At 33.8% G+C, this 23,366-nt stretch overlaps 4 protein-coding genes across 5 annotated transcripts; 1 reads left to right on the forward strand and 3 right to left on the reverse strand.

The window, feature by feature from the left end:
- Nucleotides 1-395: 395 nt before the first annotated feature.
- LOC106662889 (vam6/Vps39-like protein) lies at nucleotides 396-10,670 on the reverse strand. Its single transcript, XM_014387327.2, has 15 exons — nucleotides 10,471-10,670; nucleotides 6,341-6,609; nucleotides 6,084-6,287; nucleotides 5,832-6,021; nucleotides 5,527-5,771; nucleotides 5,015-5,144; nucleotides 4,827-4,945; nucleotides 4,671-4,760; nucleotides 4,382-4,604; nucleotides 4,152-4,327; nucleotides 3,891-4,086; nucleotides 2,896-3,044; nucleotides 2,550-2,837; nucleotides 2,393-2,487; nucleotides 396-703 (listed from the first exon to the last, which is right to left on the reverse strand). The coding sequence occupies exons 1-15, from the start codon at nucleotides 10,553-10,555 to the stop codon at nucleotides 619-621; spliced, it is 2,544 nt and encodes an 847-aa protein (XP_014242813.1). The 5' UTR covers nucleotides 10,556-10,670; the 3' UTR covers nucleotides 396-618.
- A 2,042-nt stretch (nucleotides 10,671-12,712) lies between these two features.
- Nucleotides 12,713-14,740, reverse strand: LOC106662739 (ATP synthase subunit delta, mitochondrial). 2 transcript variants are annotated; one of them, XM_014386983.2, is made up of 4 exons: nucleotides 14,608-14,740; nucleotides 14,419-14,539; nucleotides 13,080-13,247; nucleotides 12,713-13,021 (listed from the first exon to the last, which is right to left on the reverse strand). In XM_014386983.2, the coding sequence occupies exons 2-4, from the start codon at nucleotides 14,536-14,538 to the stop codon at nucleotides 12,824-12,826; spliced, it is 486 nt and encodes a 161-aa protein (XP_014242469.1). In that variant the 5' UTR covers nucleotide 14,539; nucleotides 14,608-14,740; the 3' UTR covers nucleotides 12,713-12,823. The 2 variants fall into 2 exon arrangements, with proteins under 2 accessions (XP_014242469.1, XP_024085252.1); XM_024229484.1 differs by having other exon boundaries at nucleotides 14,419-14,558; nucleotides 14,608-14,693.
- Nucleotides 14,741-18,070: 3,330 nt separating this feature from the next.
- On the forward strand, nucleotides 18,071-18,778 carry LOC106662691 (zinc finger protein 16-like). Its single transcript, XM_014386928.1, has one exon. The coding sequence runs from the start codon at nucleotides 18,071-18,073 to the stop codon at nucleotides 18,776-18,778; it is 708 nt and encodes a 235-aa protein (XP_014242414.1).
- Nucleotides 18,779-19,203: 425 nt separating this feature from the next.
- On the reverse strand, nucleotides 19,204-22,707 carry LOC106662737 (myrosinase 1). The gene is made up of 10 exons (XM_014386981.2): nucleotides 22,568-22,707; nucleotides 21,555-21,688; nucleotides 21,362-21,493; nucleotides 20,997-21,300; nucleotides 20,850-20,944; nucleotides 20,026-20,173; nucleotides 19,818-19,966; nucleotides 19,623-19,763; nucleotides 19,453-19,559; nucleotides 19,204-19,392 (listed from the first exon to the last, which is right to left on the reverse strand). Exons 1-10 carry the CDS (start codon nucleotides 22,662-22,664, stop codon nucleotides 19,284-19,286), a joined length of 1,416 nt encoding a protein of 471 aa, XP_014242467.1. The 5' UTR covers nucleotides 22,665-22,707; the 3' UTR covers nucleotides 19,204-19,283.
- Between the last annotated feature and the right edge of the window lie 659 nt (nucleotides 22,708-23,366).

Consider the following 23,366-nt stretch of genomic DNA (forward strand, 5'->3'; position numbering starts at 1 on the left):
AAACTTAAAGCTAGAGACGTAAACGATTGTGAAATATGATCAAGTTTGATATTTCATATTTCATCTTCGTTTAAATATTTCTCCTGCAAAATGTTTTCCCCCTTCAAAAATAAAAATCAACTTTGCACTTGCTAAATATCTCCATTTTAATTTTACAAGACATGACACTGCTTACTCTTTAGGGTGAAGTCAGTATAAAAGGATTCTATTTATTCTCTTTATTTAAAATGTTAATCAAAAATATGATTGTTTAAAAAAATTTGAAGCCCATTCTTGCACCAGACCACCCATGGTACCAGACGGATTGCAGGCTTGGTAGAAAATAGCAATATTTCGATTTGAGAATAAATATTTTTATTTGACAATTCTTATAAACATTTATTATATAACTACATTTAAATTACAATTAGAATAACAATGGAATTTTGAATACATGTATATTATAGTTATAATCATATCAATTGAAATTGATTATACTAAGGTAAGACATGTTCAATAAATTATTGATTTTATTATTTTTCCTATAAATGATTTATACAGTACAAAACAATGTTAACAGTAAAGATAGGAATGAAATATGTTATATTAAATTCTTCAATATTTAAGAATGTTTTGATTTTAAGCCATAGCTTGTAAAGTGTCCGTCATTTTGTCCTGGCAGGAATAATGAACAATTTGACCATTGGGGTATCTCACGAATGCACTGAAAATACATACAAAGGAAAACAATTAGGGAATAAAAAGTTGATTATTAGATGTCCTGTATATTACAAGGCTTAAACTGATTGTATATACTTGTTAGATATGCCTACATTTTTGTAAATTACATATTATTTTGTATTTGAGACTGATGTAAAAATTTCAGGAAGAAATATTCTACAAATACCGATAAGCAAAGAAGTATGAATGAATTTTTTTTACATATAATTTTTACCTAAATTACCCAGTGTACTTAAAACTGTTAATTTCAAATATATAATGGAAAAACCACCTGACTCATAACGATAAAAATAATTCTGCCAAATGTATACAAATAACTGTGACAGGTTAAGAAAGATGTCTGTCCCAAAAGGCCAAATTGACAAAACTATGGTCGTAAGAAAACGGATGACCAGACTTGCATGTTTGTGTTGATGTATACAGGATGGTCAGCTCGTGTTAATTTTTTGTTTGTTTTTGTTTCAGCGACAATTCATCTTAAGTGGAGTAGAATGCTGAAAACCTCTTGGTTTTATCTCAATCTGTTCAAAATTACAATTTTGTTAGTGTTTATTTAAGAAAAATTTCTTTCATAAAACCTGAATTTCCTCCACTCTAACATAACTTTTCCCAACTTTTGGCCCCACTTTTCGTTTTAGTGCCAAATTTCATTTTTTGCCCGTTTGCTTACAAAATAACTACTCAAACGCCATGAAATTTATGAAATGGTAATTTCGGATCAACTTCTTTAAACTTTAAGCTCCCTTTACATTTTGAAAAATACCAAACCAGCTAAAAAATTCAATATTTTTTGAGGTTCCGAACGGTCTATTCAAAATCTTGATTATTTTGATTCTTTGTTGGGAAATTTCAGTTGAAGTTGGGAAAACGTGGAACCTGGGAATTAAATGCATGGCCCACGTTTTTCTAACTTCCAACTGAAAGTGTCTTTAAAAATATCAAAATAATCGAGGTTTCAAGTAGACTGTTGGAAAACTCATAAAATGTTGAAATTTTTAAAAATGTAATATTTAGGAGATATAGTTTAAAGAAGTTGCTCCAAAATTATCATTTCGCAAATTTCATGACGTTTGTAGTTTTTTCGTAAACAGACCAGCTAAATTTAGAACAAAATTGAGCTAATTTAAAATGAAATTCGATGCTAAATCTAAAAATGGGTCGAAAGTTGGGAAAAGTCAAATTAGAATGGAGAAATTTCAGGTTTTATGTAAATAAATGGGGTTTTCTTAAATAAACACTAAAAAATCGCAACTTTTGAACGGACTGCAATAGAACCATGAAGATTACGGCATGATACTTTGTTAGATGTACAGTCACCGGAAAAAAACAAAAAAAAAGCACGATGAGCAGACCACCCTGCTGTCTATGTATTTATGCTTTAATCTGTAATTGACAACTTGAGGGTGCAAATGAGATACTAGTATTTTAGGAAGTCAACATGGTTTTTATATAAAAAGTAAGCAACAGATCAAGGTAACATTAATACTATAAGATTTTTAAATATTATAACGAACCAAATTTGAAATTTATATATAATTTTTGTATCTTCACTAATCTGACAATAAAGGTTATTATTATTCAATAGTAATAATTAAGTATCAAATAGGACATATTAAAATACTGAACAGCTAAGAATTGATTGGATAAATTGCACTTGATTAATTATAAGTACCTTTGATTTCCAAAACGTTTTTTGCACACTGGGCACACCATGACATCTGTGACAACAATTCTTTGGGACTCATACTCTAGTTTTTCTTTCCTAATCTGAAAATTAAAAATTGACTTGTTAATAACGTAAATGTTACAAAGTTTGTCATTTTCATTACCTGAAGCCTGAAAGCATTTAATAAGCCTCGAAGCTGCTGAGCATTACTCCTTTTTTTAATGATGTCACTCATACTCGACATTAAGAATTTTTTAAGCTTGCTCAGAGGAAGGTCATCTGGCAGGTGGTGGATTGCTTCGGACGGGGCCACTTCGGTCGGGTGAGCCTCAAGGAGCGTGAGCGCAAAATCAAGGTTGTCTGATACATCACTGCTCTTAATGGAGGATGGGTCGATCCCCGGTATCGAGTCAGGTGGATGTAAAAGCAGTTTCAAAACTTCAATGTAAACCTAGAATAATTCATGCATGTTAACACAATTTGTAGAACGATAATGCTTGCATTTATACTTTTTCATATCCTGGTCGCTGTTCGCTGTAGACTTTTTCACAATATTGAAGGGCTCTTTTATAATCACCTATGACAAGAATGTATATCCCAAGTGCAATATCGTGTTTGTTCATTTTTCCATTTAATAAAGCCCTCTCCTCGAACATTCCTATAAGTAATGATTCATTCAAATTTCAACTAACTGATATCAATCATTTTTCTCTGTCTAAACATTACAATCAGTGTGATTATAAAAATAAATCAAATAAAATAGTGCTTTCATCTTTCTAAATGTTTATCAAAATTGGTTCCCATTTTCTTTTCTCTTTTTATTTTTATGCTTGCTGTTTTTTTTTAAATTATTTATTATTCAAAATTATTTTGTAAACATAATGCCTAATTTTATGCTCAATCCTTCAACATTAATTTAATGAAAAAGTACTGTAATATAATTAGAGGTGAAATTTAAGTCGTTTAAGTCTGCAAATATGAAGAAGACAATTTACTCAATGCTCACAGTTATATGTTATAGTTCTCAGGTCTGGGGTGGTGAAGCTTACGAACAGGTTGAAAATTGGAACTTTCAAATCGGAATATAAAGAAATTATTTTTAAACTTCAGGGGGAGTGAATTAATCTTAATTACAAACCTTGGGTTACAAACATAATATCTAAATTTTCTTTATGCAATTTAAATAAAGTGAAAAACAGCTTTTACACTCTGACAGAATGCTCCATACTGAAGCATGAAATATTGTGTTTCCTTAAAACAAGTTTATCTTTCAGTTGATAATGTTATTTTATTATTTAATAGTAGTAATTAGAAGGATTTAGTTCTGTTTATATTTTATTTTAACCATTAAAATTCTTACCCTCATATTTATTTTATGTTAAAAAAATCCTTCATTTTACTAAAACTCTGACAGAATAAAAGTTTAGCTTATGCAAAATATGTTAATTGGACTAAAAGAGGATTTGCCATTATTAAAAATACAATAAAATTTTATTATTCTTACCGTTTGTCGGAAACATAAGAAGCACACTGGATGGCTCATAATGCTGGGAAAATTCCATAAATTTTATTAATTTCTGTTTGTAGGATTTGACAAGAGGATCACTTTCGCCAAGGGTCATTATACGCTCTCGGTACTGGTGAATAAGAGCGTTGTGAAATATATGGAGTGTTTCTTTCCAAGTGTAAATCGCATGTTCCTAAATTTTTATAAAGTGATAAGTATGATTTCAACTTTAAAAAGGGTTCTATGCAAGAAACTGACAATATACGATATGATGAGGTTATGTTTACTCGTCTTCAATAAATAATCCAGAACTTTTGGCCTTGGAAGTGCTTCAACCTCAGGGGTGTCTTCAGTAAATATCTTGAGACCTTCTTCTGGATTAACCTCCAACACCCAGCTTGCAAACTCAAAAATTAGCTCTATATGGTCCTTACCTAAAAAAACGCACAAATTAAGAATGGAAGTTTGCAATAGATTTTACAGCTGACCTAAATTTTGAAGGTATGTGACAGTCGGCTCCAAACCTCTCAGAGGTGAATCCTCGATGTCGGCCTGTGTTTTCAAAAGTTGTAAGGCCTTTTCATGAAGACCTTTTGTTTTATAGAGAATCTCAAGTTCACGGTATTTCTCGTGCTTCTTTAACACCCTCTCAGCCTCTTCTAAATTGCAATAATTTCGCCTAAGGAGTGGTGCAACAATTGCATCTTGAGTCTGAAACACACATATGATAAAAACTAAATTTATGTATTTTTATTTATTTAAAAAAAAAAAACTTACCTGTAAGTAACACTTTAACAATGTCGTATCGATGATTTGCATCAGGCTTTGGTGTTGATCAGGGTTTCCTGTCTCTTTTTTTCCTCTAACCTGCAATCAAGCATTATAAAATTAATTTTAGCAAGCGAAAAATATGTTCAGAGATATAGCAATTACAGCAGTTAAGTATTCAGTCAGTGCGTAGTAAATCTGTGGATCTCTCTCTGGTTGTTCTTCAGAGGGTGAGTCTCCAGTCTGCACCAGTTCAGGAAATAATTTAATGACTTCATAGGGATCTAAAAACAAAATACATAATTTAATTATGCAACTGAATAATTTGCATAGATCGAGTATCAAGTACCTACCTGTTTCTAATTTTAAAAATTCATCCATTGATTTTTTGTATTTTTTGTTATGAAACAAATCTTTGGCATAAAGTGACCTTATTGAGCGTATATTTTCTTCTTTTTCAGTTTTTGTATCATTTGTAATATTCTGAAAATATGTCAAGCATATTGTTTATCAAGTTCTTTAAATTAAAAAAAAAAAAAAAGTGAAAGTAAAGTAATTCTAGTCATTCAGGAGGGCTTAACATCCAACTACCATTGAGTGTCACAGATAATGGTCAAACCACTTTACAATACTTTCTCCATATTATCACAATTAAAAATCCATGGGCTTTGCTGGGATTTGAACCCAGGCAAATATGAGTCAAACACCCTAACTTCCACCATGGTCCCCTTAACCATAATGGATAAATCATTGGCATACAAAGAATTTGTACACCTATTGACTATAATCAAGAGATATTAAACCGAAATTTATATCTAGTGATAAAAACTATAAATGTCGTTCCTTCTAGAATTGCAGTACTCACAGCTAACTTGAGGGCGAGTTCAAATTTTTTGTTATTGAGCAAGAGCTTGATCTGCTTGTGGTAAGGCTCTGCCTGGAGTATCCATATTTGATCGTTGCAAGCAAGGTAGACGATGCCAGGGCTGGCTGTGCAGATCAGCTTGGAACTTATATCAAGTGGTTTGATTTCAACGTAGTCATCTATGTTCCAACATCGTATTTCAACATGGTTTGGTAGCACACCTATCATGTACGGCTCATCATAACCTGGGTATTAGATAAATTAATAAAAAAGGTCCTAGCCAATTTAACAATGATGACACATACCGACATTCAAGGGTATATCAGACCAGCGGACTGCAGTGCTCATAATTTCATCATTAGTGCTACTCACGAAAGCACTTTTCATTTCAATTCCTAGGGAAAAGAAATCTTCGTCGTTGTGTCTTATTTTTGTTATGAGAGGTTCTGACTGTTTTCCTGTCATACTGCATGATTCTTTTATCGTGTCTGGCAGCTTAGAAATCAGAAATAAAAAAATTATGGAATTTTTAAATTGTGCACATTTAAACTACTCACTTTAATAAATGAATAGCCTGCTTTGGTTCCTATACAAATTCGCTCTTTCGTCCAAGCAAGTGCTCTTGGCACTTCATTTAAAACAAAATCTGAAGTTAGATCCATAAACTCTCTGTTTTTCCAATAATAAAATTGCAGTTTTCTTTTTACTACAACACAAAGTCTTACTGTCACTGACTTTTCTCCAGTTAACGACAGATTCCGCTGAAACAAAATAAACTTTTAACCCAAGCGATGTTTACGTTTTTAATTATTACCTGTATATCTAGAGCAAAAAGTGTAGCACATTTGGTTTTATTGAGTGTTTTGATGGGAGCAAAGTCAGTTGCGCTCAGGTCGTGTATACTGACAATATTGTCAGAAAGTTTTATCACAATGCCAAACTCCCCGACCGCAGCAATTTGAGATATTGGTTTTTTACTGAATGTCTTACAGTAACGGATGAGCTCTCCTTTTGGATTTAAGCCATGAGTAATGGTGTAGAACAAGAGATGCCCTTGCTTTGTCCCAATAAGTAATTTGTCATCTGTAAATGAATTATTTTAATCTGATTTTACTATATTAATCAGATATTAATTATTCATTAATTTTATTTGATTGGCTATATTACAGTGACCAAATTTATATCATTATACCAATCACAGAAAACACAGACTTTTCTTGCAAAGAATTTTCATTATTTTAATGATTTAATTGTTCAGTAAATAGCTTACAACCTAATGCTATTTATTTCTAACTTTAAAAAAATTGACGATAAAAAAAAAAAAATAAAAAAATAAAAAAAAAATTAAAAAAAAAAAAAGCTTAGTTATTCAGATATCATGAGATGTGGTCGGGTGTGATGTAGGTTTCAGAAAAATTTTCTTTATCGTGCCAACGTTTCAATCTTTTATTGAGATCATCTTCAGGGCTCAAAGTGTTTGTCTTCTGTGTAAATGTGCCATCCTTGCGTGTCGTGTTGAGAGTGCCCGACCGCATCTCACGATATCTGAATAACTATCGATTAACGGTCACTAATCTCTACACAAATAAAATATGCATTTACATATTTAGTTTTCATGTTCTTTCTGCCAGAATGTGGCACTTTTAAAATAAATTGTAGTATATTTTCATATTGAATATATGAACTCAATGTTAAAATATTTATTTATACATTATCCAAAGTACCTAAACTTATCTAGGCAACAAAAACAAAACTGCTGAAGTATTTGGTCCTAAAATGAAATATTCAGAACCCATGGGTATACTGATGTATACTTTTTGTAATTGACAGACACACTCAATTCAATTTGTACAGAGAATATCAAATGAGGCAGAGCAATAATCTCAGATAGCCAGACTGCCATCAGAGCACTGAATTTAATTTGATTCCAGGATGCAATAGTTGTTGAAATAGTAGATGAATATTCTTGCAAGGAAAGGGGTGCCACTCTGCTGATAGGAATGTTTTGTTGGATAGAGACAGAAGATATTCTACCTACTTAACAGAAGGTAGAACTAGGTAATATACATCTCTTGCCAGGCACAGGCAAATCAGGAATTTTTTTTAAAAATATTTAAAAAGACTATAATTTTACAATGTATAAGAGGATCCAGGAAGAAACTGGGTTAATTGTACCAGGTTGTTTGCTAAGCCACTGTTCAACAAGTTCATAAGAAAAAGAACAGCGCCAAGGAACGCCATAGGTGGAGATTTTGCAAAGAATTAGAAGAAACAGGGACACTATTAACTTGCCACCATGGAAATCTTTCTGAATCTACCACAACTACATACCTTTATCCAGGGAGAGGCCAGGGCCACAATTCATATTCCAATGTGAGGACAGATTCCAATAGCCTACTCATATAACAAGGAGCTTCAGGTAGAGAGGGTCCTGTGGATACTTGTTGTCACCATTGCTAATGACAACCATACTGATATACAGATGGCTACCAAACTGAGTAAGAGTCAGGAGCTGGTATATATGGCAATAAACTAAGGACTAGAATTCATATAAGCCTTGAGCTATATTGAACCCTGTTTAGATTAAACATAATTGCTAACAGAAAAACAGTCATCTACTCAGACAGCCAGGCAACACTGAGGGCAATTACCGTTAAATCCAGAGTTTGTTTGGGATTATATCAAGGCCCTGTTAGATGTAGGGAAAACAACAAAATTATCTACTCAATGAATCAGCCTTCTCAGTTTAAATATTTTTCTTTTCATTAGGTAGATTTGGCCTCATCCCCAATCTACCTAATTAAAAGAAAAATAATAAAATTATCCTTTTCTGGGTATCAGGGCATCAGCACAGAGGGGCAATGAAAAGGACGATAAATTCCCAAGGAAATTTGTATGCAAAGAAGGTTGGGAAGAAAAATTGTTGTCACGAGTGGGTCTCGAACAACAACCAGCTTTATACTCCGGTGCTCTACTACTTGAGCCACCAATGCCTCCCCTCAAATGACTATTATTTAAATTTTCCCCTTTATCGCCAGTTTTCAATTTTTTTTTTAATTTTCCTAACCTTCTTCGCATAAAAACTGGAAAAAATAAAAACTGATAACTAATGAAATGGCCAAGGAACGTTTGATGATTGGCTCATAAACTCTTTTGTGGCATACCAAGCTGTCAAAAAGTGAATCCATCAGACAATAAATTAAAAATAAATCTTCCATTTAATTGGAATGTTGCTCAGGACAGAGCTATGTGAAAAAGTTCATCATAGTTGCTAAATTAAGGACAGGTTAGGACTAGAATAATAGGACTCCTAACTACACATTACAGACTCTGGAAGCATACACACTGATTTGGAATGGCATAAACAAGACTGCAGAGATTTTCAGGTAGGAAAAAAATAATTACCAAGGCTTATGTAGAATAAGATTTTTACTTCTGGGAAAGGAAAAGCTTGGAGGATGCACTGGGAGTCCTTAACAAAACAATGGAATGCACCAATACTGATTGCAGTATGCAGGTTGTAAAGAGGTCAACTCTACTCTAATCTTTATCCATATGTGTATTTAGTAGACATAAGTGACCGTATTTATTATTTTAATTAATTATACTTTTTATCTAAAGTCTTGGTAGAATTTGAATAATGAGGTTGTTGATTCGTTGGCAAAGGAAGCAACTTCAGCTGAGGAAGTACAGAAAGTCAAATTATCGAAATCTCATATAAAGAGGGGTAATAACTACAAAAATTGGCACAAGTAATGGGAAAAGTGGTACGATAGTGATAAGGCAATTTCTTTTTTTTTGTCTTTGATTCCCAAACCCTGTCACTTCCCTGGATTTTCCCAATTCTCAAGAGGAAGGAAGGCTTTTTTCTTTGAATTAGAATTAGGTCCAATCACTGCATATGTGAAGCTTGTATGATTAGAATTTGTTTAAGACCCTCCTCAAATTGTGAAACATGTGATGTACCCGAGACAATGCAATATGTGTAAGGTAATATGTTTAACTGTACAGGGTATGATGTGAGAAATTGTATGTTTGTACGAATCTTAAGTTGAAAAGTGATAGAGAAGCTCTTCAATTTTAATAGCCTTATAGGTTCAGAAAATGACATGGTTTTTAGAATACTGTTCGAATTTTTAAATGAAACCAAACTGAAAACTTAAGTACCAAATAATTGGTATTAAGGTATGGTTAGGATGCCATCTGTAATGGCAGATTTCCTTTGGAAGAAGCAAAAAAAAAAAAAATTGATATTAAGACATGAGGAGACTGGATCGTTCTGGGGTGCTATGTTTGCTGGCTTGGGTGGTCTCTGGGAGGTGCTCCACATGCAAATGGTCACCGGAGAGGATGTGAACTTTTTCCAAGGGCATCTGTTGCCATGTAAGGTTTTTATCCGCATCCTCCTAATGCTTCCGAAATTAGGAATATATCCGAAAAAGAAGTGGGTGTATGGGTAGTGCCCTTTGGGGATGACCTTGGTCAGTCGGCACAGGTCCTCACCAACAAAATGATATCAACTGAATGCCGTAAGGCAAACCAATAGCAAAAAAAATACTACATAAAAAGTATAATTAATTTTCTAATCTTAATCTTACCAACAGACTGCGAAACTAATCAACAGAGCAATGTTTTGAGACTGTGTGGGCTAGCGATAAAATTCATAAATTTAAATTAATTTGAGAATATAAATTCAAAATGGGGGATATTATAACTCTTGGCGTGTGCAGTACACCACTTATGTTCTACGTTCTCTTTATGAAAGGAAAAATTAAAATGTCCCAGTTGTGCTCACATAAATTTTTTAAGCAAATATAACAATTGAAAAAAATGCACAGTATTTATTGCTAAATCTAGATGATTAAAAGAAATATGAAAATATATTAAATAATTTTTATTTAAAAAAAAGTTTGGTCTGGGATCATGCAACTTGTCTTTGTTTACCGAACGCATCCATGCACTCGATTTGAGCGGTGATCTTGGGCAGAGGATAGGCGACGTAAGCCGTGTGTGCCTCATTCTCAGCCATTCTTTTCGGAAAACTGCACAGCAGCCAGCAGAGAAGTTGACAGCTGATAACAGTGATATAAATAAAAATACAACAAAACTCCTAAGGTGATAACTCAACCTCTCGACTGCTTCCAGGAAATACTTTCACAGCAATCAGCCAGGTTTGATCAAATTTCCCTTATCGGCAGTTGATGTTTTGGATTTCCATTATAAAGGAAAATTCTTAATATGTAACGTAATATTTAATTAATTAACTGTAGAAGTGCATAACGAAAAGGAGAAGCAACCCTACTGAATATTATAAGATGGCTATACACGGCAGTATTTAAGACACAAAATAAATGGATCACTGATCTGGTAGACCAAAGTTCAACAAAAAATAGTTACCAAACAAACAAAAACTAGGCAGCATACAAATATTAGCAAACCTATGTATCACAGGGGCAATGAGAATAACCCATCCAAGTCTACTAGAAACTCTGGTAACTTCACCTCCAAGGGAAACATTCATACAAGAAGCTCGGGAAAGCTCAGTTAGGCTCCACAAACTGCCAATTTGTATGCAAACTAAACAATGCAGGCACACAATCATAATTAATAAAATCAGACACCCATCCTTAGAAATGGGAACTGATTACCCGGACACACACTTTACACATCCTATAAAGTCTTAACAGACTACAAAGGAGAAGAAGCATTTATGGTAACATTAAATACAACAATATGGTATACAGTTGGCTCCAAAAACACGAAGGAACCGAATCAGGGTTTTTTTTTTGTACAAGCCCAAACATGAGCAATCACACTCATTAGGGAGTACCCCTCAGTCTTTCAAGCTAAAATACACGCCATGATCGCTTGTGTATTAGAAAACCTTAAAAGAATTTACACTGACAAAACAATCCTCTTAAGATCAGATACCCAAGGAATCATTAAAGCACTAGTAAAAGAATCTCATCAAAACTAGTTTGTGAATGGATCCAAATCTCCAAAACCTACGGAAACACAGTAACCTGATATCTTGGGTACCAGGACACAGAGGAATTTTTGGTAACCAAAAAGCTCACACACTGGCCAGATGAGGATTTACAAGAAAGACATTATATATGCCCTGAACCTGTTCGTGGGAAAATAAAAACCACCACAAAAAGAAAAGTGGATAAATTCTTCACGTGCTAGACACAGAAAACTTATGCTAAAACCCTCACCAAACAAACTCATTGCTACAGTTAAAGATCGCTAAAGTCAGAGGAGTGATAGGACTATTACTGGTCACTGGCATCTACACATTGGCTTATTTAACGATGACCCCACTTGTAGGTTATGCAATGAAGAGGAAGGAACAGCCACCCATATCAAATTCGAATGTGAAGCAACTGATCAATGGAAACATAATCTGGGATAAAAAGAAAATGCAGTATAAGACACACAGTCAATGACCTAAATTTCTTGGAAGGATGAATCGATAAGCTGAACTAGGAAACTGCAATAAGAAGGTGGTAGTGTTGGGGGAACATAACTATACCTTGTAGCCTCCATGCATCATCATCCTACTTTTAGCACTCAATATCCCTAAAGGTCATTATACTTCTTTTTTATAAATTTCTTGCTTTTCAAGGATCAACAGTTTTAATTCCCCTCGGCAAGCTATCAGTTGTTATTAATTCCTTGTATATTTTCAATGCAATTCAACACAGACCTTTTAGATTTCATTTTTTTGTTCCTTGGTGTTCCACATGGATGCTTGCTTAGTTTTACAATAACTCAGTTTTGTTTCATGGCTTATACATTGATTTACTAGTATAAATAAACTGCAATCCATTTTCGGTACATTAATTTGTTCTAATCATAAGGAACAATCAAGAATGAGGTAGATTAGGAAAACACATTTTTCATTTTTTTGCCGGTTTCAACCTTTATGCAGGTCATCTTCAGGGCCTGGATAAATTACAAACATTTATAACCAATACCTACCAACACGTGTTACCCTCAGAAATACTGACCACTTTGTTGGAGGAGTACATTCATTACTAGTACTCCAGGAGTAATTCAACTTCAGTTAGTGCATTGTGTTTACAGTGGTTTACATAAGACGGCTTGGCCTGGTTGACTGCTTACTTGACTTCAATTCAGAATTTGATTCCAGTGGATGTCCTTATATGCAGTTGTTAAAAAATTCTTTCTGAATTTAAGTTATATTTATTAACAAATTGATTTTAAATATCATAGTGACATTTTGTAACAACTAAAGAAGAGATGAACCTATCTACAATATGTTAACATTGATTTATTGCGTGGCTTGTACCAAAGCTTCGGCAACTTCTACAGCAATGAGAGCCTCAGCTTTTTCCAGTTCGGAAGATGCCCTTGAAAGATCGGCCTGGGCCTTGTTCAGTTGTTCCTTAGCAGCCGACAAGTCAAAATCTTCCAAAGGGTGGGCCTCCTCGGCTAAAACTTGAACTGATGAATCCTCGTTAATCGTCACCTGAAAATCACTTGTGTAAATTAAGCAGGTCGATCGAGAATAAAAGTTAAACACTCACAGTTCCGCTCGAGACAAAAACTTTCTTTGAGTTCCCATCCTGCTCAAACACGGTGACGACACCTGGTCTGAGCACCGCCAAGGTTGGTACATGGTTGGGGAGGATACCAAAAGAACCGGAGAATGATGGTACATCGACCTGCTTCACATTCGAGTTAGAGTAAAAAACCTAAAAATTCATAATCAAATTATTTATCAAAAATAATACAAGTATTACTACAATAAACAATAAAAAATAATTTGAAATGTGTATGTAAGTAAAGAAATTCCTGTCATACAACCCATACTTCACAATACATTTTTTATACTGTAATCAATTAAAAACCCATGGGCTCTGCTAGGATTTAAACCTGTGTGACAAATATGAGTCAGACACCCTAAGCAATCTGACACCATGGTCCATTATAAATTTCAATTTGAACTTGATATAGGTATGTTATAATTGGAAACAAAATTCTAAATAACTCAAATACAATATAATTAGTATATGATATTAAAGAATATACTTATAAAAATCAGGGATGAGGCCAATTTGAAAGAAAACACTCAACTCCTTCATCGAGCTTTCGAGCAATATTTACATGGCTAACAAATATGAACACCTATTTACAGCGAACGAAATCAAACACCTGTCCATTGTATGTTAGAAATATTAATATATTTATATAGCAAAGATGAACAAAACTCAGGATCTCCGCTGATCTATTAACTTGACATTGCTGACCTAAAATAGCAAAATAGGCAAAAGATGGCCTGTGTTTATAGATACATTATTACCTTTTATTATATCACAAATTTTGCTACATAAGTTGACCCCTCCCCTGAGCAATTTTGCAATGAAGCGGTTGGCCTTGGTCAAAGTTTGAACTTTTGGCGATAACATCAAAAGGGTTGATGTTGTTGAGCGCGATTCTGCTCGGCTGAATCCCTTGGCCCCCAACCACTTGGTTTGTCGAGGATGGGCCAATGTGTTGGCGACCAATCTAAACCCTGATACGTTGGTTGCCAATGAAAAGTCTGAGATTTGCTTAGTGTGTAAGCGCCTTTACAGTCCTGGAGGAAATCGAAATATTTTGTACTTGTCTTACCAGATTTCTTATCTCATTTACCATAATGCTGCGGTTTCGTATAGCCTGATGACTTAATTATTCAATACAAAAGTAAACAAAGCATTATTTACTGTTTATTTTGTCTACAATAGCTCCTAATTAAGTTAACTAATGTGGATAGATAATGGATTTAATTCTAAATTAAATTGAGTGGTGCCAATTTATTTGGCCATCAGTGTATTTTCAAGTCATGGGAATGATAAAATATATATTTAAAAATATTAATTTTACCTTGTTGGCGGCGGCGAACGTGAAGTCCATTTGGTCGGCGTAGCCCCGGGTCGCCTGGAAGTTGGCAGATCTGGAGGCCAGCCTAAAGGCGAATCTCGAGGGTCTTGCGATCGCGGCCATCCTTCAACGGGCGAAAATTACTTACAAGGACTTAAAATACTTATGCAGGGAAGAAATATTTCGCCTTACCTGGTTTTTCCTCCTCTTACAACTGGACTTATCAACCGAAGAAATAAAAACACTTGGCGAGGAGTGAAAAAGAGGAAAGGCCGGTGCTGCACTCTGCTTCACAGCCGAACCACACAGACGTCTTTTCGGCCTTCTATTTTTTTACGGAATGCTACCAGACGTTTAAAACAGAGAAAATACAAATATATAAAATAATAAATATTTTTTTTATTATCTGTGATTTGATGGGTTCAAATTGAAAAATGTATATGAATGTGATAAGAAAAGATAGATACATGAGACATCTATGGCACAATCATAGAGATGACAAATCAAGGAAAAGTCATGATTTCTGTGTAGTAACGCCATTTTTCGGAATTTGAACTCGAGGTCCGGCAGTTTTAACTTCACCGTCCTCGCCTTTGTCTTTTACTCCTTTGAATAATCGTCGAACTTCGAGGAGTCGGCTGAAAGGTGAGTTTTTTAAATTATATTCTCTTTTTATTTTGAATTTTTTGAAATTTGCTTTTTCAAAGAGTATCATCTTACTGGTTAACACTGTAGAACCATCACTTGCAAATGATTAGTTAAAGTTATGATTTCTGTCCAACCACTTTGAGGCTAGTTAGAAAGTTTTAAATGATTTTATAATAAAAAGTATCTGATTAAATTTTACACTTATGTTTGTTTTTTAGTGACCTGTTGTTTCATAAATTCGTTGAAGTCATGAGGAACGGTCAAGAACTTGAACTTCTCGACCACTCCTCACGACTTCAATAAATTATTTTACATTTATCTTAAACATTTCACAAACCAGACAGATTACATTGCTGACAATCAAATAGAGATGTAATTAGTAAGAAATCAGACAAGACAAAAATAACTTTATTTGCTGTACATTGATGGTTAGGCTTCTCGGCCCTTTGGCTAAGATCAAAGTGCTGTACATTGAATACACTATTTTGCGAAATAACAATTAATGATAATGGATACCAAAGTTACGTAACGTAAAATGAACAGCCTGCTATCAATAAAGTTAACTTGTGCTTGAGAGCAGGAGTTGTGAGCTCTCAAACAGTTTCATTCATTTCAAAAATAAACAAAAAAACAGATTTAAACAAATTAGTCTTAGCAGTATACATAACATTTATTTGATTATTGTCATTTCTTACAATTTTTAAATAATTATTTGATTAATAAGTCACATATAAAAATTTCTATTCTTTAATTATATATGTTAAAAAATTAACATTATGGAAAGTTCTGGCATGAAAGACTCATCAATAAACTAAAAGGAATGCTGCCAAAGCAGTATGTAGATATTATCGATTTCTACCTAACTGAATTCTGAATTAAAAACAATGAAACCAGGAGTGCCGCAAGGTAGCATATTAGGTCCACTACTTTACTCGTTATACACCAGTAATTTTCAGAAAATAAGATGGAGTAAAAATTGCCAAGTTTGCAGATGACAATAGTGATATCAACACGACTGACCACTAACCATTCATCCAAAATCTTTAAAAAGGCTTGGAACAAGATAAATGAATGAAAGTGAAGAAAAAAGGACTGAAATAGGTTTAAGTTATAAACAACTATACGGCTCCTACCTTACAATACATGTAGTATTAAACTATGGGGTGGTATCAAACACAGCGATATCAAAATTATACAAAAAGTGCAAAATAAAATTTTACATAACATGGTCAATGTGCCTTGGTACGTAAGGAATAAGGCTTAGGGATCTTATGATCCTGAGGTCACAACAGAAATATAAATATTTGTTGCCAATCACCAATTGCACCTAAACCATCTTGAATGTGGAAGCAACCACTTCCTACACAATCAAGACACTGTCAGAACTTATCAAATACCAATCAGTTAACTTATCGTAAAATTACCAAAAATAAATACTATAATTTTTCTTATAACATAACTTAAAAATATTTACGAAAATATAATTAATATCAGTAATTTCAGAACTTAGTCAGTTACAAAACATTTATACATTCATATATTCTTGACTCAAGAGATTAAGTTTTTCAGTATGGTTTTTCTAAATAAATATTATTTTTTCTAGCCTTATTATAATAAAAAGGTATTGTTAATTTTACAACTCCTGCTATCCAGGACAAGTATTTGAACTGCAATGGAAGAATAACAAATTATTTTTATTTATAATCATGGGCTAATTTTTTATTATTATTTAAAACTCACAGACACACACACACACACACACACACACACACACACACACACACAAAATATTATATTTTGTATTTTTAATTATAGCAAAATAAAAATGTATTAATTAATTTATTAATATTACAAAATTAAATGATAACTAACCAAGAAATGTCAAAACAGTTATGAGTTGACCTAAATTACTGATAATGCCAAGAGGTCAGTGAGGTGACGGACCTGAAGCTCAATATTTACCTATTTTTTAAGGGTGTATAATATATAGCCAGGAAATAAACAAAATCACTACTATTTTAATGACCAACCTCATTTAGATTAGTTATACAATAGGTGTAAAGAGTGATGAAGGAATATTAACTCAACCACCCTAATTGAGAGGGTGGTATGTAAATAGGAAAAAATATATTTTAGAATGAATAAGAGTGCGAATGGGTTTGGATCTAGGAACTGTATGTTGGGTGCTGAATTGTGCTAGGTATTGACAGCACCTGGAGCCCAACCTTGATGGGTGGATGGATAAGATTGAAGTCTATCTATCTTATAAGTCTGTCAACACCCCAGGTATGTGATTCTCGAGGCCTGACAGTAATTTTTAGTAAATTAAAAAACTGGAGGTGCCAGTGGACTGTGAGAGTGATAGGCTCAACACTGTACATGTGTGTATAGATGTACTTACATGTGCAGATAAAGCTTATCTAAATCCACAATACAAAAAACTGACCAACAAAAAGAAAAAAAATCCAATTGAAGGAAACAGCTTAACTTGGGTCAAAATAGTAAATTTGTGTCAAATGTTGGCAAAAAATGAACAATCAAGAACCACTCTGGGATGGAAAAAATACTGGTTTTAAAATTTATTACCAAAAATATCCCAGAAAAAAAAGGTTAAGTACATGATACTTGTATAAAGGCAACATAACCTACAGTGCCAACATAAAAAAATTCTTATTTTATAAGCAATAATTGATTTTATTGCTACATTTTCTCCTTTTTTTAGCAAGACAAGCTCCATGGGCCATATGTGCAATGTAGAATTGAAAAATTATAAGTAACATGTTTTAACACTTGATTTTTTAAATTAAATCATATTTAAACAATAATAAATAATAAATAAAAAACTGTTTTGTATTTTGTTAATCAACTCATGAATTATAAATTTATTCATTTTTAAAAGAAAAAGTTATACTATATGTGACAAATGGAAAATATAAGCCTTGATTTTCTTAAAACGCGATACTACGTTGAGACAGAAGCTTCAGGTTCAGTAAGGGTAATCTCCTCGATGGGCGAAGCGACAGTCAGTCATTTCTTCACAAACAGAGGAATCTGGGTCAAGAAAAGTGAAGGAGTCAATTCGGCCGGCTCTTTGATCAAAGTCGACAGGTGTGATATTAGATCAAGGAGACACTATATTAACCGGTACTTAAGAGGTGAAAAGGAATTTCTCATTTACGAATGCGGACTTTGTGGGGATAATTTTGTAAACACTACTCTTCTGCTTGAACACGTGAAGAGGCACAACACCCCGAAAATTTACAAGTGTAGCATCTGCCAGGCTGTGTTCACAAGTTTTGCAGACTATTCTTCACACAAGGAGCTGCATTCGAAAGAGCGCCCGTTGGTCTGCCACCAATGCAGGAGTACTTTCAAAAGAAAGTTTCTCATGTGCACTCACATGAGGACGATGTCGACAAAATCTCTCAACGAGTGCCATATATGCGGGCTGGTCTTTAATGAAAAAGTCGATTTATTTTCACATATGGGGAGCCACAGCAAAGAAGGCCCTTTCAGGTGCCATATGTGCAAGAGGGAATTCAAAAAACATACCAACCTGGCCAAACATCTGATGGTCACTCATCTGAGTAAGCTCAAAGGTCGCTGTGGAATGTGTGATATGAACTTTCTGAATTTGAACTCATTTGTTAACCATCTGAGTTGGATTCATAATATTAAGGTTCGAATAACTAAGTGTACTAGCTCAGAATTATGAAGTGTCTAATCTTAGTGTTGTAAATAAATGTTATACAATTGAAATCCTTTTACATTTACAACTTTTTGTAGAGTAATTTATTTTATTACAATGATTCTAAGACCTTTACTTAAGATGATTTACAGAAAAATTGAAAACTGAGTTTTTATTTTAATTTTAATAATGTGAATAAAGAAAATTTTATTTTATATTCTAAAATGTTTAGAATAATTCAAAATTTGCTACTGATATGTTATGGAATTTTTATAAAATTAACAAAAAACAAAAAGAATGTAATGTTATCATTTATGATATATTTAAATCTAAAAAAAAGATAATTTGCATTAGTAATATGACATTTTTTAAATTCAGTTTTCAATAGCAAAAACTGTTTGCAGGCCTTCTCTGTAGTTTAGGAGATTCATGTTAAAGCAGGGTACAAACAGTATCATTTAAAATTTTTTTTTACTCAATACATGAAACAGCCAAGTTTTAATAATTACATTTTATTGAATGTGATACTTGTCTATAACTTTCTAGCCTCAATTATTCTTTTTATGTAAAAAGCAGAAGCTTTTGGTGACCTCGGTCGACTACCATCATTAAAATCAACTTTGTATATACCAAATTGAGCCCTTGAAAAAACAAAATACCTTAATAATCATTAAAAATAATATTTTAACAAATATACTTACTGGTAACCATCTGTCCACTCAAAGTTATCCATAAGGCTCCAAACAGTGTAACCTGTAATGTTACACTTATCTTCATTTATAGCTTCTAACATTGCATTTAAGTAGTTCTGAAATTGGATTTACTGATGTATCATTTTTATAGTTGTAGTAAAAACACTTTTATCATTTACAGTCAAATACTGAATTCTTTTCTGATCTTCAAGTCCTGTTTCTCCCATGTCACCGTATCCGTTTTCAGTAATTATGATTTCAGGGTTATTGTATTTCTCTTTGATCCAATTTAGAATTGTCCTGAATCCATGTGGTGCGTTCTGTAATTTAACTTAAAAGCTCATTGAACTTTAACACACTTACAAGCTCTGTACCTTAAACCACCCGAGCTTTGAAATCTCCCACTGTGCATCGTGTGACAGTACAACTTCACTGTCCCGTTTTATAGATGGTGATTCACCTTCCAGTCCAGTTGTTGTATACCTTGATGTGTAGTGTTGGAATGCAAAATAATCAGCAGAACCTGTGCTAGTGCCCTTATAATTAATACTAATCAAATTAGATTTTCTTTAATAAAATTACCTTTTAATAAGTTAATCTCTTTGTCGGTGAAAGCTGGCAATCGTGATTCACTCAAACCTTCAGTCTCACTATGTTTTTGGATGTAATTTTTCATTGTTTTTGGATAGTCTCCTTCTTCACTGAATATGGGGTTTGCGAACCATCCAAGCTGTTGATAGTTTGAACAGTAGTAATTTTTTTCAAAATAAACACATAATAAAAAAAAAGTGTTGGAAAATTATAAGAAAGAGTATTATTTGAGGTAAATAGAGAAATTAACATTAGTGTGTCTCAAATTAAAGAAAGTTTAAATTGCAATCAATAAAAGCTAAAGGCGATATGAAATGAACATTAAAAGTGCTGTAAAATGTTAAAGATTTTTCTTTTTCTTACAAATATTGAACTCAAACAAATTATTTTAAATGTGTGTAAATTATAATAATAATAAATACGATAATTTTTTTCCGTCTATCCTCATTGTTTTGATCTGTCCGTCATGTTTTGGCCTTTCGCCGTCATCATTGATGGGGTTTGTTTAGTTTACAACTGATGATGACGAAAGGCCGAAACACGATTGACAGACAAAACAGAAAGGATAAGCAGAATAAAATTAACGGAAACAGACAACAGGTCCTTTGGGCGTCGGTGGCCGCAAGGTTTAGTCGTTGACACGGCGCTCATCACTGTAAGGTGAAGGTCCCGGGTTCGAATCCAGCGGCCCTGCATTCGAACCCGGCATACATACAAATGGGCTTTTTTTCAAAAACACCGGCACCTTAAAAAAAAAGACTACAGGTCCGAAACCCCGCATCACTCACAAGGAATCTCAACGTTAAACATTGTACCTCAAATTCTGTCGCTCGTTCCGCTGCTTCTTTGTCTTCCTTTGATGATGTTTTAGGAAAATAGCACATTGAACACAACGAAATGGAAACTTTTCCTGAAACGAGGCATTGTAAAAAATAAATCGATCATAACTCAATCGCGTTCACCTTTTTGTGCAGCCCGGAATTCTTTGTTGTAGAGATGGTATGCTTGAGCATGTGCTCTCAAAGCGTTGTGTCCTGCAATATAGTCGCCGATACCGGGTAGGTTCGAAGCTGGAGCGAACAACACATCGCCGTAACCCATCGCTACCATCGATGGCTCATTAATGGTAATCCACCATTTGACCCTATCACCGAAATTCTCGAAAAGTATTTTTGCATACGCTTCGAAATGGTCTGCTATTTCTGGGCAAAGCCAGCCGCCCTTTTCCTCTAACGCCTGAGGCAAGTCCCAATGGTACATCGTTACCTTCAATATCGTTGAATTTGAATTTTTTCGTTTTAATCTAAAAATAGTATAAAATAATAACCATAGGTTGGATGCCGTTTGTTAAAAGCTCGTCAATCAGGCCATTGTAGAATCTGATGCCTTTTGGGTTTGGTTTGCCTTCCCCTGTGGGTAGAATTCGCGGCCAACTTATAGAAAACCTGTAAAAATCAAACTGCAGAATTGTTAATTTCAGTTTTTTCTACCAGTGAACCCCAGGATAAGTAAAGCAATACCCCTATCTCTTTAATTAGCTTAACATCCGTCTTGTACAAGTGGTACATATCACAAGCAACATCGGCATTTGTAGTATCATTGATATATCCTGGATTTGTGTGAACAATTCTGTCCCAGATGCTTTCGCCTTTTCCTGTAACATAATACTTAATGTTTTACTGTTGGTCATTGCTTAATTGAGTATTATTTGTCGATTTTTGATTAAAATTTCTTTATTCTTAAATCCATCATATTTAGTGGTCTATTGACCACTGAAAAATGGCGAAAGGAGGGAAAATTCGAAAGGTTGTGGGTTGAGATGAGGAGTTGGTGTTTGAGTGGATGGAAGTCTATTTAGCCAAAGGTCGTGGGTTCGAATCCCACTCGTGACACTGACTTTTCATTTCAACCAAAACCTTACATAAAAGATTTATTTTTAACAATTAATGAGCATTGTCTCCTTCCCCTTAAAAAAATTAACATTTTGTTTCGGGCAATAAACAAACAATTGCATAAGTAACGTGTGGTTTATCATCTGGATCAACACGTTTTGAAAAACTTACATAAAATTTATTAAGGAAACATAATTAGAGTACATTATAATTAGTGTGAAATCGCGAACAAACGGGTATTGCGTATGTTTCATTCGTAACGAACCGTTAATTAATATTTAAAACAAAAAATAACTGTGTTTGCCAAGACGAAAGTAAAAGGCTGAAAATTTGTCCTATAAGACGATGAATAAAACAAGGTTTAACCAAAAATGGCAATGATAAAATGTTACAAAATGATGGCGTAGATAATGAATTGCCGCTCTGCTTCGTACATAAATTGAATCCTTGGCAATGGCTCATTACTATATTGCAATGACAATTTGCATCGTCGAGGGATTTCCACTGAGACGGGATATTTTCGAAATCTTGAACTATCCAATTGGCTTTTAACAAAAGGCGCGGCCTGCCACTTGATTAGCACAGTTAAAACGTCGCTACTCGGAAAGAAACGAATTTTGTTAAGTCCGGGGAAAACATACCGTCTTCGCACCAAGCGCCTTCGACTTGGTAGGAAGATGAAGCTACACCGAAAATGAACCCTTCGGGAAAACGCCTTTCATCTGTAAAGTCGCTCATGTCCACGCCTTACTGCTGATTCAAACCGCCCCACTCTCCGTCCCAGACCAAACATACATGACCATAATGTTTTTATGTAATCGACTGGAGTGGGGTTGTAATTGACATTATCTACGAGGGACCTACTTTTCGAGCTGTCCACTATTAAATAATTCAGGAAGCAGCACGGTTTTCTTTCTCGCTAGTTGTTCTTGTAACCCTATTGGTAAAGTTTATGAAATTGGATTGGTGTTTTAAAACAAAAACGCAAAACTGGGCCGGCAAATGATAAAAAACTGACACTAGCTCAGTAATGACTGGAGGCTTCCATGCACGTTCCAATTTTGTTATTGTCTCTGGTGCTTGGCTCGACTTCGGAAGAACTGGAATTATGTACATTACCTTATCTGTTTAAATTAAAATAGAATTCTTTCATTCTAAAACCACTGAAACAATTCACGGATTTTTTTAAACTTTCTAAATTTTATAAATTGTTTAAAACCGTAAAATAAAATCGTTTATATTCTTTTTTTCTTCGCTATTGTCCTTCTTTTTTTATAGATGAAATTTTTTGTAGGCTTAATTTTGAAGGTGTTAAAAAAAATAATAAAATTTACAATTTCGGCGATCCTGTCCATTTTCAAGAAACATACATTGTTAACATATACAGAGTGCCTTTTTTTACATGCACCTGCAGGTTTTTCCTATTTTTTGAACAGATAC

The sequence above is a fragment of the Cimex lectularius genome, unplaced genomic scaffold (genome assembly GCF_000648675.2).
Source record: "Cimex lectularius strain Harlan isolate CLEC.00 unplaced genomic scaffold, Clec_2.1 scaffold425, whole genome shotgun sequence".
Lineage (NCBI taxonomy): Eukaryota > Metazoa > Arthropoda > Insecta > Hemiptera > Cimicidae > Cimex > Cimex lectularius.